This window comes from Polyodon spathula, chromosome 4, assembly GCF_017654505.1.
Source record: "Polyodon spathula isolate WHYD16114869_AA chromosome 4, ASM1765450v1, whole genome shotgun sequence".
In the NCBI taxonomy this organism is placed as follows: domain Eukaryota; kingdom Metazoa; phylum Chordata; class Actinopteri; order Acipenseriformes; family Polyodontidae; genus Polyodon; species Polyodon spathula.
The window spans coordinates 1,293,394-1,309,351 of NC_054537.1; the positions used below are offsets into that span (position 1 = coordinate 1,293,394).

At 41.5% G+C, this 15,958-nt stretch overlaps 2 protein-coding genes across 2 annotated transcripts; one reads left to right on the forward strand and one right to left on the reverse strand.

The window, feature by feature from the left end:
- The first annotated feature begins 22 nt into the window (after window positions 1–22).
- On the forward strand, window positions 23–9,269 carry LOC121314038 (Golgi reassembly-stacking protein 1-like). Its single transcript, XM_041246822.1, has 10 exons — window positions 23–207; window positions 912–992; window positions 2,388–2,591; window positions 3,216–3,302; window positions 4,174–4,304; window positions 5,194–5,356; window positions 5,511–5,640; window positions 6,581–6,721; window positions 6,941–7,015; window positions 7,285–9,269. The coding sequence occupies exons 1-10, from the start codon at window positions 145–147 to the stop codon at window positions 7,518–7,520; spliced, it is 1,311 nt and encodes a 436-aa protein (XP_041102756.1). The 5' UTR covers window positions 23–144; the 3' UTR covers window positions 7,521–9,269.
- A 6,206-nt stretch (window positions 9,270–15,475) lies between these two features.
- Window positions 15,476–15,958, reverse strand: LOC121313745 (acanthoscurrin-2-like). Its single transcript, XM_041246550.1, has one exon. It carries the CDS (start codon window positions 15,956–15,958, stop codon window positions 15,476–15,478), a length of 483 nt encoding a protein of 160 aa, XP_041102484.1.

The window sequence follows — 15,958 nt, forward strand, 5'->3', positions numbered from 1 at the left end:
TCACTGAGTCCTGGATCGTCAATTGACTTGTTTGGGCTGACGTGGCGAGTTTGCAATATGGCCCCTGAGTAATGCAAGATCCGCATTCCTCATTTCTTTATTTACTTTATTCTATTTTTATACCAAAACTTCACGAAGAAAGACATGGGGTTGACGCAGAGCACAGACGTACCCGAAGGAGGGACAGATGGATACCACGTACACGGGGTACGTGCTTACTGCACACTTAAACTATGTACTCGTTCATAATCTAGCTAGTGCGGTACTTACTCGCTGTGGTCGGTATTACAGTATCATTAACACAGCTTACAGGGATGTGTCTAGGGCCCGTCTTTTCCAAGCCAGCTGGTGAGGTGGCATTTTCCCCGTGTTTCCTCTGCAGGTAACACGATAACTAAACGAGTATTCCAGCTCTACTGTGCACGGTAGCTGTCAGTCACATGCCAGGGGTACACACTCACGTCTTGCTTTGTGTTTGTGGCGGGGGTTGTTTAAGCGCAGTACTGCTAAACGCTTTCACTGCGTGTTCGTGCCGTGGCCTCCTTGTTAGCGACACGTAAGGAGTACGAGTAGGTAGGGTTAACTGGGCTTGGTTGCTAAGCAAGCCGCAGTAATTCTATCAGATTGTATTATTGTGACTCTTGCAGAACTTGATTTCATGTGTAAAGTTGTGTGTCCCCTTTGCAGTGGAATTAGATGCAGTTAGCGGGATAGTCAATCTGAAAGACTTTGACAGTAGTAGGTGCCAAGCACACATTACTGGATGTCAACGAGGGGGCAGCGTCAGTGTATTCCAGAAAGACACGTTTCCACCCCCAAGAAAATAGACAGCAATTATTGAGGAATGCCAAGTCACTATACGCTCTTTGCGCGTGACTATAGGTTATTTAATTTTTTTTTTTTTTTTTCAGGTTCAAGAAGGTTCCCCGGCTGAGAGGGCAGGATTGGAGCCATATTTTGATTTTGTCATTGCTGTGGGGCATACAAGACTGGTAACTATTCTGACAGTTCATGAAGCTGCCAGTCAAACACAGTGCAAGCTACCACGTATGTGTACATCCATGCCATGCACAGAGTGATATAAAGTAATACATTACTGCTGTGTGCAGTGATCTCTTAGACTCAAGGGAAATGATCCAGACTTTCGCTAAGGGAATGTCCCATCGGCCACACCTGTACAGAGAGAACACTGGGCGTGGCAGATAATGAGCAGACGTATTTGTTTCTGTGCAGGCACTTCATGGAATGCCACTTGAAGAGATGTACCACTTTGTTAGTAACACCAGAATAGTTTCTCCAGATTAGATGTGTGTATGTGTTTTTTTTCTTCTCCAGATTGCAGGGAATAAAGCATTGAGTGTTTTCACACAACAGTGCACAGCAGAGCAGCAAAAAAGCATGCTTATATGGATGAATGTGGAAGTTATTTTGGATTCTACCTTGTCATCTGATAATCATGTTGGTTCAGTTTCCAGACTTGACTTGTGTATACTGAGACATTGCGTGGTTCTGCTCACTTCTGTCACAAGTTCACATGATGTTGATTCACGCTTGTGTTCATTTCTGTACCTCATTGTTTGCCAGCCTACTACTTGGCTCATTAAATAGATCACAGTTCAACAGAACTCAGCAACTAGCATACTGATTCATGCAAGCTAGCCACCAGTGATTCCATTCTGTGGGCCCTGCATTGGCGACCAGTCCAGTTTCCTGTAGATTCTTTTGGCCTCTAAATTCGTAGTGAAATTTCTCTCTCAAGTATAATCAGGAATGCAGAGACTGTTTACATGTGCTAGGTTAGTTCAGCTGATATTGTAAGGTTAGCTTGTGGTTAAATGTAGTTTATAAGGTAATGGTTTTGTAAAGCATCTTGGGATGCCTGTGCATGAAGGACTCTGTATACTGTAAGTGAACATTAACTGTTTCACTGCCACTTTGTTTTAGCCTCTGACCATGTTAATAACAGACCACTTGCTTGCAATCTGCAAGCTGCATCCTATGCAACTCTCAAAGTTAACTGCAGGTCTTGTAAAAAGTAACATACTTATTTTAAAGCCTTTGAACATATCAATGTCAATTTGATGACTTCACAAAAAAAAGATTGAAAATTTGAATCTAAAATATGCATTAAATACAGCTCTCCAAGTCCTCTAGGATATCATAACCTTTCAATTTTGTAACACTGGGGAAAGCATTTGTTTCATGGTGTGTGTGTGTTTTTTTTTTTTTTTTATATCTACCATTGCATCCAAAGGTGGACTGGCTTCTTCAAAGTCAGCGTTTATATTTGACACTTATTGATTAAAAAAAAAAAAAAAAAAAAAAAAAAAACGTTGGCCACAAAGTGCATACTGCCTCATTTTGTTTGGTTGTTGTATTTTCTTCAGAACAAAGAGAATGACACGTTGAAAGACTTGCTGAAGGCGAATGTGGAGAAGCCTGTGAAGCTGGAGGTGTACAGTATTAAAGCGATGAGGGTGCGAGAGCTGGAGGTCGTGCCCAGTAACATGTGGGGAGGCCAGGGGCTGCTGGGGGCCAGTGTCAGATTCTGCAGTTTCCAAGGAGCCAGCGAACACGTCTGGCATGTGCTGGTAAGCAGAGGCACGTGCAGCGGGCAGTGTTGTGTGATACACTGCCGTTACAGGTTGTGGCCTGTGTCCTGTGAGAGAGATCAGGTTAAAAGCTCTAAAGCCACAAGGGGGTTTTCCAAGCAGACAGGTGATTCATGCCAGTTTATATAAACTCATGTCCTGGGTTAAACAACATAAACCCAGTGTATGTGTTGCTGTTTAAGTCAAGGGAATTCCAGTCCTGGAGGCCGTTCCTCTCAGGGTTTGGTAGGTATTATTACTCTGCCTTCATTAAGACTTGGCTGGATCTTGAATTATTGCAATTCCATGTTTTAGAACATGGTTACAACACAGACCCAGAGTGTACAACTTTACTCACTCCTGGCAGTAAGAAAACATTCAGAATAACACAGTAAAAAGATTTGCCCACCAGGTGGCAGCACACATTAAATGAAATCCTATACGAATAAATTGTAAAGGATGCCTATACCATTGCTAATAAGGCTCACAATATTGAAATTGCATTTAACTTATTGCAATGATACCCAAGCAATCTACACTGCTTTACAGAAAGCTGAAGGGGGCCCCTGGAAGAGCAATCTGTTAACTAGCAGCAACCTAACCGAGACTTCCTCCTCTTTTCAGGATGTCGAGCCCAATTCTCCAGCATCTCTAGCTGGTCTCCGTGCACATACAGACTACATAGTCGGAGCTGACCAGGTGATTCAAGATGTAAGTACCACCCACACTCTGGTGCCATTAAGCATTGCCAGCCTTTATTTCCCTAACATGCATGATGTTTGAAAACATCTCCATTTGTGAATCTATTCGAGCATTGCTGGACTGAGTTGAAGAGGCTGCTGTGAAGAGCACGGTTCTCCAGGTTGAAGCTTACCTGTTGAAAGGAATTATCAAAATGATCCACCTAGACATGGGACAAGTAATTGAGACGCTGTGATATAAACAGGTCTCTGCAGACTGTAATAAATATCACTGAATGATCACTAAATTACCAAATGAGTCTCTTATTGTGTGAAGGGTTTCACTGATTTTTTAGTTTGCTTGCCTCTTGAAAGCAGACACAGCAATTGAAGTTTGCATTTTTGTGCCTTTTTGTATTTACAGAAATTAAATAAATTGAACTCCCAGAGAGTACTAAACTATAGTTTCTAGTTTCTAACTAGATCGGATGGCTAAGCTGTTTACTGATTACAGAACTCTGTTACACACAACACAAAGGTTTCACACGGTATCTTTTTTTCCAGGCTTCTACACAGATTGTTCTACCTAGACAGCCTCTTGCCTTCACACAGACTGCATTGAATAAACATTTTTCCCAGTTAAATACCTGCCTTTTAATCGCTGGCAGGTGTCCCTCATTAATTAATAGAACCATGTGACCCTTATCCTGGCTCCCTCCCATGGCATTCTGGGGGATGTAGTCCTTTTGCCCCTCCTGGGCTACATTTTCTCATCCCCCTAGTCTGCCACTTCTATATAGAATTGTGATATTAGGGTGGAGTGACAGTCTGTATGCTTTTTAAAGTGCGTTATTTGAATATAAGGTTGTGTTTTGTATTAACACTGTTGTCCTGTGCTCCAGTCTGAGGATTTCTTCTCCCTGGTGGAGTCCCATGAGGGGAAGCCCTTGAAGCTGCTGGTCTACAACACTGAGACTGACCGGTGTCGAGAGGTTGTGGTTACACCCAATGGAGCGTGGGGAGGCGAAGGAAGGTAACAATCTGGCTATTGCAATGCCACTTCCGTAAAGGGATCACAGTTCCATGTAGGTGTGCACTGTAACACATGCAGGCAGAGCTGTAGTTAAGAGACCATGCTGTTTGTGGTCTACCCTATAATGAGAACGCAATAGGAGAAACCTCTATAGAGCCGAACCGGTTCTGCACCATAAGGGGCTGCTTTATAACGGTGGAGCACTGTCTTTACTGTGTTTACTATGCGTGCCTCTCATTTTTATATAGAAAGGTCAGCTACAGGTGTAAAGATAAAAGTTCAGGATGTCATTTCATGTTGTTGCACTTTGTGGTTAGGGGTTAGGTTTCAGTCCTCAGAAGAGGTAAAACAGGTTATTCGCTTATTCCCCTTTTCTTAAGCCTGTTCTGGAGTGACCACCCTTATAGATGGAGCAGCTAAAGCCATGCCCATCTAGTCCTTTCTCTTAATGTGTATTTCCTGTGTTCTGTTACAGTGTGTTCTTTGTCCTAGATGTACCTCGTACACTTCACCTCTTGCCAAGCAGTAACATCTCTTAGGTTAGAATAACAATAATAAGAAAAAATAAATTTGCACTAGTTTGTAATTTAGTCAGAAAGGTTTCATCTCGTAGAAGAAATAACTTGACAATATCACAGCACTGGTGTGCTTGGAGGGACCTGATCGGCATGACGCTCCCTACAGAACCCGTTAAGATAAATGTGTGTGGCCTTGAGCAAGTCCCTGCCATGCTTGCTTGTGGCTTGCATTCAGTCAGCTGTTGCAGTGGGTAGATGAAGGCGATATTGCATCTGAATACACTGTGCCCATCTCCCTGGGATTGCCCTGATTTTCAATTGGTACTTGCAGTGCTCAGCAGCTCTGTAATGCTTTTTGTTTCTGTTGGTAGTTTAGGGTGTGGTATTGGCTACGGATACCTGCACCGAATCCCATCTCTTCCTGCAACACCAAAGACAGTCGAGGTCAAACCACCCTCCTCAGTGCCTGAAGAGAGTACCTCAGTGCCTGAAGAGGGTACCCTAGCCACAGTGCCAAGTAATGGCTACACTGAGGTTTGTGACTTCACTGTCTTGGGTTGGGGTTGGGAGGGGTCAGGACCTTTTGGAATAACTTGTTGGTTTTGATTTTCTGTATTTGCATCTTTCCTCGTCTCCTACCTATACTGTTTAACAGTGTATTCTCCTCTTCTCTGATTTGTAATGCTAGGTTGCCCTGCTTGCCCCTTCGGTACAGTCAGAAACCTTGGAGGAAGCAATGACCCTGAAGCAGGATATACCAAGCCAGCCAACAGAGATCTCTCCACTACCGCCCCCTATTCAGAGGGTCATGGATCCAGGTAGCTTTTAATAGTAAAGTCACTTCACTTCCTCAGCTCCATGCAGTACAGATTGCACTAATTCATTTCCTGTACGGGGCTGCCTTGAGTGGTGCTCAGCTGTGCTGGAAACGGTTAAAGCTTAACTTATCAAAGGGTTTCTCAGTGCCACAAAACACTTGGAATCTCAGCTGACAGTTATTCACTTTGGCTGCTTTGGTCAAAAAATATTACATGTAAAATAATACACAAGTCAGTTTTCAATTGAATGCATTTTTTGCTACAGTACTATTACAGAATGGAACCAATGCACGTTCCTCATTGAACCCTCCTGGAGATTGTCTGAAGCACATTCATCCATCTCGCATCTTTTTGTAACAGTATTCTATCCCGATCACCACCCCTCCTAGGATTCTTAACTAGTTCAATACCCAGCAATCCTTACTGTTTCATGTGAAGCCAAGCAGAGGGGGCTGCTTCACAATCTCAGAATCTTCATATATATTTTTTCTAATCACGTTGAAGTCTGGGATTGCAGTATAACTGATAGAATAAGTAAATCTTCTGAAGTTTACCGTATTTAAGTATTGACTCCTTCAAACTTTCACAAAACGGCAATCGTAGCGTCAAAATACATGTCATATAAAATCCTGAAGGCCCATGTCTCAGGACTGAAGAGAGCTTGAGGTCAGCACATTTTCCATTTGGTATATCAGTATGCAAGAGATACTTGAGCTGTCAGCTGTATCAGTATTGCTTGTTTTAACATGAAATGTCCCTTTTAGTGGACACAGAGTGGAGTTTGTTGAACAGTGTGGTGAGGCGTGTCGACACCATGTCCAAGCAGTACTTAAACAGGGACCTCCCTTTAAGTGCTGACACCCGTAGCAAAATTTCACCATCTGCAGAGCTAAATTGGGAGTGTTTTAATTGCCAGATTGAACTTTTCCAATGATTGCAGGTTTCATTGAGATGTCTGAAGCCTCTCTTCCTGAGCTCTCAGACCTGATGCTGAATTTGTCTTCCTCCGCTGGTGACGTGGCAGTCAGTTCCTTGCTAGGAGAAGGGTCAGTGTTGAGTGATGAGCTTAACCCCTCTATTGGTAAGATTGTTTCCCGCATGGTTTTTGTTTTCCCCTCAGATGTGCATTAAATGAATATATTATGCTGGTTGATGTCTTCATTTCAAACACATGGCATGCTGTAGGGGTTACAGAAGCCCCTGCAGTGTTTACAGTGTCTTCCTTTGCTGAACTTGCTGGTGTCCATAGCGCACATGTTCTTTCAGTTCTGATAGTTTTTTTTATTCATGTCTGACACAGACAGGAAAGAAGCCAGTGAAAGGGTGGGGGGAAATGGCCCCCTCCAGGTGAACTGCCACAGAAATTACAAGACAGGTAAGAACATGGCTTGCAAACAGACAGTGTTACAAGATCATCATGTGTTAAAGTAAAAATACATGTTTCAGGGCACCAGACAAACATGTTGCCTAGGAGCCAATGGCTTTTTTAAAATGCAGACTGACATCATAGTGCACTCATAAATATTGATTTGGACTTGGTGAGTGGGTTTGCAAGGCAGAGTAAAATGACTGAACTATTTAGTTTGCTGCCATGACTTTAGTTTATTGAGAAATGCAGAAGAATAACACTTTTATTTTGTTTAGATGAGTCTGAAAGGTCTGCGCCAGAGCCTCTGCCTTCCTCAGTTGAACTGCCGCTCAAAGCCTCTGTGGTAGAGTCTGCATTGGAGCATGTTCTGGAGTCAACTGTCCCACAACTGAGCAGCCCTTCCACGAGGGACAGCCAGAGCCTGGTTCACACTGACATGCCGATACAGAAAGAGCAGAGTGGGGAGGACCTTTCCCAGCAGATTAGTGCAGAAGAGAGCATGCAGCAATAGGAGGTGTCTTATAATGAAAGCGTTGGCTTCCTTTGTTGAACTCAAAGCATTGGGTGAAGGTTCAACACCCTGTCCCTTTTAAAGCCTGTGGGTGTGTTAATTAACTGAGCGGCTCGGAGTGAGAATTTCTCTCCTCACTGATGAAACCTGCTGTAGCACTGAGCTTCTCGGGGGAGCTGAGCTTGCTGTTCAGTGGGTTCTTTCACAGGGCTGCTCGGAGCGGCTCCCTTACTTAACGCACCCAGCGTTTCAACAATATCAATAGGTGATACTGCAGTCATTATTTTGTTTTTAGGATCATAAGAGAAGGTTTTCAGAATTCCACAGACAGGCAGTGGGACAAACTGGTTCCGTTTCTATGCAGGTCGGAACGGTTTATATTTAATTTACAAGAGATGTGGAACAATGTGGAATTTAAGGTTTGTTTTATTTTTGATAAATTAGATTTCCATATTCTAAATTTAATCAAGTTTGCTTAATTGTATTGCCCAACACGTTTTTGTTGTGCAGGCATTATCGGATGGTGGGTCAGTGTTGATTTTCCCTGGGATTTTAAGGTTTCAGTGAAAGTTCATTGCTTATTAAGCCAAAGTCCTGAACTCTATATGGTAATATTGACGTGTGTACAGCTATAGATCTTGTTACGATCTAAGCAAGTATATTAAATTCTAAAATCAAAATAGTATGTTTGTTTTATATAGTGTTGTTTTTTATGGCTGTATCGCATTACAAAATGTGTCAATGTAATTTTAAATTGCAGACTATTACGTATAAAATAATGCAGAATTTTTGGCATTTCCACATGTTTTAATGGTCATAATTTATAACTTATCACACTATTTTAATAGAACTTTACTTTTTTGTTCTGTGTAATAATTGGTAATATTATGCTTTATAACTTGTTGTCTGGACTCCCCTCTTGATGAGTTTTTATATTGTTTTACAGGGAGAATAACTGCCCAGGTTTGGCTAACATGAATTTGGTACTACATACCATTGCAGTGATTTGAAGCTACAGTTGCTTAGGTGATGAATGTGGGCATCCTTGTCAGAATGACCTTATTAAATTTTAGGTAAACTAATTCACTTAAACAGCAATATTTTAAATAATTTAAAATTGTATGAAATGTTTTGGCTCCAAACAAAATTAATATAAGAAATCTATTTAAATTCAGAATGCAGCTACTGTAGGGCTTGTATTTATGCAACTCTTTTTTGATATTGGCCACTTTTTGCTGAAGGCCTGGTATGGGATATAAGCCCACAGTCTTTGTCAATGTTACTAGTTGCAGTTTGCACGGGATAAGCATTTCAGAACTATGCAACCGTATATAAACTACCTTTTTACTTTAATATGATTTGTAAAAAGGTTGTGTTTTTTTTGGTTCTTTACAAGTGATCAAACTGCATTGTTGAGACATCGCTATGATTTCTTTGTTTTATCCACAGTTGTTTGGCAATACTGCAGGAAAACGCTACTATTTTAAACATGTTTTGTTTCTTGTCTGTAATTAACAACACTTAAAGCACCTTTCTGTATTTTGTGAGGGATGGGGTTTTATAATTGTAGGCAAAATATGAATTTCTTACTAACCTGGCTATCGAAGCATACAGTAGGTATTGTGTAACACTGAAGGTAGATTTTTAGTTCACATTTAATTTGGGGCTATTGCATCCTTGTAGCTGCTGGGCAAAGTTGAAATATTAATGCACAAGGCCATAAATGCCAATAAAAATATATTAAACTGATCAGTTTTGTTATTTCTTGTGTATGAAGGATGGATGGTAATGCATATAATGTAATACATATTGACAACCTGTTACGAAAGTCAAATGTTGGTGTATTTTCTCTGTACTCAATAAGCAGCTCCTTATGCCTACATGTAGTAGAATCATTGCATTATTGCAAGGATACAATGCTATTTGTTGCATGATGAGAGTTCCTGCTGTTTGTGATCTTTCCTCTGATCATTTCTGTCAATCAAGTTTAATGAATGGAGTTGCGCTTTGGTATCTCCTCTCCACATTACAGGACCAGTCCTTTCAGAGGCTGCCAGTACCAGCCTTTTCCAGCTTTAACCATGGCAGTACTGGTACCAGCTCTGTCCTCCTCAAGGCAACCTACCCACACTTAGTATTGTGTGGTGACTGTTAATGTAATTGTCAAACACTTACAAGGTCTGTATGCAGCATACAAAGGAAATCATTACTGTTTAAACGCCTGCCAGTAAGCAACGCAGCTGAATCTACTGTATCTGAACATAACAAAGTTTACAAACGAGAGGAGGCCATTCGGCCCATCTTGCTCGTTTGGTTGTTAGTAGCTTATTGATCCCAGAATCTCATCAAGCAGCTTCTTGAAGGATCCCAGGGTGTCAGCTTCAACATTACTGGGGAGTTGGTTCCAGACCCTCACAATTCTCTGTGTAAAAAAGTGCCTCCTATTTTCTGTTCTGAATGCCCCTTTGTCTAATCTCCATTTTGACCCTTGGTCCTTGCATGGGGTGTTTTTTTTTTTTTTTTTTTTAGGTTGAAAGTCTCTTGGGTCGACATTGTCAATACCATTTTTGAATGTTTGAATTAGGTTGCCATGTAGTCTTCTTTGTTCAAGACGGAACAGATTCAATTCTTTTAGCCTGTCTGCATATGACATGCCTTTTAAACCTGGAATAATTCTGGTCTCACTTCTTTGCACTCTTTCTAGAGCAGCAATATCCTTTTTGTAGTGAGGTGACCAGAACTGAACACAATATTTAAGATGAGGACTTACTAATGCATTTTACAGTTTTAACATTACTTCCCTTGATTTAAATTCAACACTTTTCACAATATCTGAGCATCTTGTTAGCCTTTTTTATAGCTTCCCCACATTGTCTAGATGAAGACATTTCTGAGTCAACAAAAACTCCTAGGTCTTTTTCATAGATTCCTTCTCCAATTTCAGTATCTCCCATATGATATTTATAATGTACATTTTTATTTCCTGCGTGCAGTACCTTACACTTTTCTCTATTAAATGTCATTTGCCATGTGTCTGCCCAGTTCTGAATCTTGTCTAGATCATTTTGAATGACCTTTGCTCCTACAACAGTGTTTGCCACGCCTCCTATTTTTGTGTTGTTTGTAAATTTAACAAGTTTGCTTACTATACCACAATCTAAATCATTAATGTAGATTAGGAATAGCAGAGGACCTAATACTGATCCCTGTGGTACACCACTGGTTACCACACTCCATTCTGAGGTTTCTTCACTAATCAGTACTTTCTGTTTTCTACATGTTAACCACTCCCTAATCCATGTACATGTGTTTCCTTGAACGCAGCTGGGATTCAGTTTGAGAATTAATCTTTTATGTGGGACTTTGTCAAAAGCTTTCTGGAAATCTAAATAAACCATGTCATATGCTTTGCAATTATCCATTATCGATGTTGCATCCTCAAAAAAAATCAAGCAAGTTAGTTAGACACAATCTCCCTTTCCTAAAACCATGTTGACTGTCTCCCAGGACCCTGTTACCATATAGGTAATTTTCCATTTTGGATCTTATTATAGTTTCCATAAGTTTGCATATAATAGAAGTCAGGCTTACTGGTCTGTAGTTACCTGGTTCAGTTTTGTTTCCCTTTTTGTGGATCGGTATTACGTTTGCAATTTTCCAGTCTGTCGGTACAACCCCTGTTGCATGATCTTGGTTAGCGGTTTGTAAATAACTTATTTCATTTCTTTGAATACTATTGGGAGGATCTCATCTGGCCCACGGGATTTGTTTATTTTAAGAGCTCCTAGTCCCTTTAACACTTCTGCCTCGGTTATGCTAAAGTTATTTAAAACTGGATAGGAACTGGATGACGTGGGGCATGTTGTCTGTATCCTCCTTTGTAAAAACTTGTGAAAAGTAATCATTTAATATATTTGCTATTTTTTTTTTCTTCATCTATAATTTTGCCATTTGTATCTCTCAAACATTTAATCTCCTCTTTGAATGTTCGCTTGCTGTTGTAATATTGGAAAAAACATTTTGGAATTGGTTTTAGCTCCCTTAGCAATGTTCATTTCTATTTCTCTCTTGGCCTTTCTAACTTCCTTTTTGACTTGCGTTTGTAGTTCTGTGTACTCTTTCTGTGTATTGTTTTTGGTCCCTATTAAACGCTCTATAAAGTGCCTTTTTAGCTGAATATTTATTTTAATTGATCTAATAAACCATTTTGGCAATTTAGTTTTACATTTAGATTTGTCTACTTTAGGGATGGAATTGTTTTGCGCCTCTAGTACTACATTTTTGAAGAACAGCCATCCTTTTCTGTGGATGTTTTCTCTGTTTTACTCCAATCTACTTCTGTTAGTCTCTGTTTCATATCTTCATAGTTTGCTTTTCTAAAATTGTAAACCTTAGTTTTAGTCTTTACTTTTGGGGTTTTAAAAATAATTTCAAATGAGACCATGTTGTGGTCTGAGTTTGCTAGTGGTTCTCTGACCTCTGTTTTAGTTATTTTGTCTTCGTTATTTGAAAAGACTAAATCAAGGCATGCCTCCCCTCTAGTGGGTGCCTTCACAAATTGTGTTAGGAAGCAGTCATTTGTCATTTCCACCATTTCTATTTCATCCTTCGTGCTACCCACCGGGTTTTCCCATTTTATATGGGGGAAGTTGAAATCCCCCATTAGTATGGCTTCTCCTTTGCTACACGCATTTCTAATATCATTGTATAACAGATTATTTTGCTCACCTTCTGAATCTGGCGGTCTATAGCATGCTCCTATTATTATGCCCTTTGAATTTTTGTCCGTTATTCTGACCCATATTGATTCGACTTTGTTTTCTTTGTCCAGATTTAACACCTGGGCTTCAAGACTGTTTCTTATGTATAGCGCTACCCCTCCTCCTCTTCTGTCCTGCCTGTCTTTCCTATACAGTGTATACCCACAAATATTATATTCGTCCCCATCACTCTCAGACAACCAAGTTTCTGTAACACCTATCACATCATAGTTACCTGTTAGTGCAGTAGCTTCAAGTTCTAGAATTTTGTTTCTGATTCTTCTAGCATTTAGATAAATACATTAATCTGGGACAGTTGCGGCTGCTGAAGATGTGCTCATGTTGACTTTATTTAGGCACTGAAATTTAACTGGCAGAAAATAACACTGATTTATTGGAGTTCACAAAGAAAACTTGTTCAGCTTATCCCGGTAGCCTTTTCACTTCCTTTGTTTAATTATTTAGCCTTTAGCTGTATTCCACAGCCCTCCATTAAAATGATTTTCATCACTGGGAGTGGGAACATTAAAAAGACTAGGTTCTGTGCTTTCACATGAGTGCTCTCCAGTACGAGAGAATGGTGTGCTAACAGGGACTAGCCTTGATGGAGCCTTTCCTCATTCCCAAACATTCCTTATGATCTCATTTTCAACAGAATCATTTCAATGTTACACTGCATTTTTAATAAGTTCTCCTTACAAGTGTATCCATATTCCAAACATCATGTTAGTGTATGATGATAGTAACAGCAATGGGGTGTTGTAATACATGTGCACACTGCTGAACTACAGAAGCAATGGGGTGCTCTAATACATGTGCACACTGCTGAACTACAGAAGCAATGGGGTGTTCTAATACATGTGCACACTGCTGAACTACAGAAGCAATGGGGTGTTGTAATACATGTGCACACTGCTGAACTACAGAAGCAATGGGGTGTTGTAATACATGTGCACACTGCTGAACTACAGAAGCAATGGGGTGTTGTAATACATGTGCACACTGCTGAACTACAGAAGCAATGGGGTGTTAATACATGTGCACACTAATACATGTGCACACTGCTGAACTACAGAAGCAATGGGGTGTTGTAATACATGTGCACACTGCTGAACTACAGAAGCAATGGGGTGTTGTAATACATGTGCACACTGCTGAACTACAGAAGCAATGGGGTGCTCTAATACATGTGCACACTGCTGAACTATAGAAGCAATGGGGTGTTGTAATACATGTGCACACTGCTGAACTACAGAAGCAATGGGGTGTTGTAATACATGTGCACACTGCTGTAGTTCATATACAGAATGCATTCTTTAGTATAGCTGCTCAACAGTCAGTGGAGTCATTTTTCTGAATGGTTTTTGCTGCCTCCTATTCCCGATCCTTTATCAGATGCATTGTTTATAACTAAATTCACCAGGCCAGCCTAAAAAACGAGACATTACAACATTATAGATCAGATTTTCTGTAGGTTCAAAGTTCCCATAACATTTTCTTTTGTAAATTGGTTTAGCAAATTCCCATCTTTATGCAGATTTCATAATAGATGACTGAGACTGTGATGCTCCATAAGGGACTGTTGAGGATCTTTCAGTCAATCAGAGCCCACATTGTCACGACACTTCACACAGAAACACCATTCATGGCATTCACATGTTGCTTGTATTTTAACTTAAGCAACAGAACCAGAAGCCTCCTGGGAAAACCCGCCTTGGACCATTCCATGCTCAAGCTGAGTATTTGGAAGAGAGATTAAACATTGTTTGAAAGATAACATTCAAGGTCCTTCAGCAGAGATTAGAGACCTCATATTGACCCGACAGGTTAAAGGAAATCTCCAATACACAGTTGTAGCAATTACTGTATTCACACAATTATTGTTTTGAGTTTCATCTTTTATTAGGGAGCTCCCCTAAACCCCTTGTTTAGAAAGATACAGGGTATTAGTGCTTGTGACAGTGTAGCTGTCTGCCATGCGTGCCTTCGCTGCTGAGTGACAGGCAGGAGATTGAGACGGAGGCTGAAGGCAAACAGGATTTATTAACACACTGAACAGCTCATGTGACACTACCAGCGCAGACTACATACAACACAGGGTATGAAAACTTACATCTACAACCTTTGAACTAATGTTCTGTGATCAATAATAAACACGCTCTGGCTACTCACCTGGCTGCTCACTTGCTCTTCGGTATCCAACCCTGGAACACACCTGCCTGGTGATTCGATTCCACACCTGGTAATCACACACAGCAGGGAGGCTATCCCAGGAGCGCCAGGTACTTCATTACTTAATTACAATAAATACACACCATTTACACAACAACCCTCTTCATGCGTAGGGTTCCTGCCCCGCCACATTGCTACTGCATTGCCACACGCTCCTGCCCTGCCACACTGCTCCTGCCCCGCACACTGCTACTACACTGCCACACGCTCCTGCCCCGCCACTCTGCTCCTGCCCCGCCACACTGCTGTATACACTTACATTAGTGTCAGCTAATTTACACTGTAGCAAAATGCATAGGTTTACAGAAAGAAAAAAAAAACAACTTTCAATTGTCAGCACAACTCTCTGGCTTTCCTGTAGCTATGTTGCATTAGTGCTGTATGCGTGGGTGACGTTGCTGAAGAGCTTGATCACAGCGGATAAATGGTTAGGGCAGATATGTGATGGACTGATGCACAACGGATTACTGGATTAAGAATAACTCAGTGTGTATTAAAGGGATAGGGTTAGGGTTAGGGTTAGGGTTAACCCTATCCCTATTAAAGGGATAGTTCTCAAACATGGATGTTTGCTGTACTATAACTGTAATATCCACCGGATATATACCAACTGTGGTAGAGCTCCACCTGACAAGAACAACAGAACGTGGATGCTCAACGAGAACATGCTAAACACCAGGCATAGAACTCAATTTCCACGTGTTAATATATGAAACCCCTTTGAATAGTATTTATTGTACCTAGTCAGAGCAAGAACTTTAAAATGCTGTTAGAATCACAGGTTGTGAAAAACAGCAAGCACAGGATTGTAAAAGGACTATAGTGGGAAATCCTTCTGCTGATGGTGTAGGTGTTATATGGGTAGTGTTCAACTGTTATATGGGTAGTGTTTTTTTTTCTTTCCCCAAAGATTAGAGCAGACTGTACAATCCCAGCAGCTGGAAATCCATCACTTACAGAGTCTCACAGACCCAGAGCAGATGTATCTTCACCTCCACTCAGAGCAGCCTGCCCCATGACTTCACCTCCACTCAGAGCAGCCTGCCCCATGACTCCACCTCCACTCAGACCAGCCTGCCCCATCTCTCCACCTCCACTCAGACCAGCCTGCCCCATCTCTCCACCTCCACTCAGACCAGCCTGCCCCATCTCTCCACCTCCACTCAGACCAGCCTGCCCCATCTCTCCACCTCCACTCAGACCAGCCTGCCCCATCTCTCCACCTCCACTCAGACCAGCCTGCCCCATCTCTCCACCTCCACTCAGACTAGCCTGCCCCATCTCTCCACCTCCACTCAGACCAGCCTGCCCCATCTCTCCACCTCCACTCAGAGCAGCCTGCCCCATCTCTCCACCTCCACTCAGACCAGCCTGCCCCATCTCTCCACCTCCACTCAGAGCAGCCTGCCCCATCTCTCCACCTCCACTGAGACCAGCCTGCCCCAT

Excerpts from the sequence above, each read along its gene's own strand:
- LOC121314038 (XM_041246822.1), top strand. The coding sequence starts at position 145 with ATGGGGTTGACGCAGAGCACAGACGTACCCGAAGGAGGGACAGATGGA. Across the intron at positions 3,303-4,173 it reads CTGACCAGGTGATTCAAGAT|TCTGAGGATTTCTTCTCCCT; the intron begins GTAAGTACCACC and ends CCTGTGCTCCAG. Across the intron at positions 5,641-6,580 it reads TCAGAGGGTCATGGATCCAG|GTTTCATTGAGATGTCTGAA; the intron begins GTAGCTTTTAAT and ends CAATGATTGCAG.
- LOC121313745 (XM_041246550.1), bottom strand. The coding sequence starts at position 15,958 with ATGGGGCAGGCTGGTCTCAGTGGAGGTGGAGAGATGGGGCAGGCTGCT.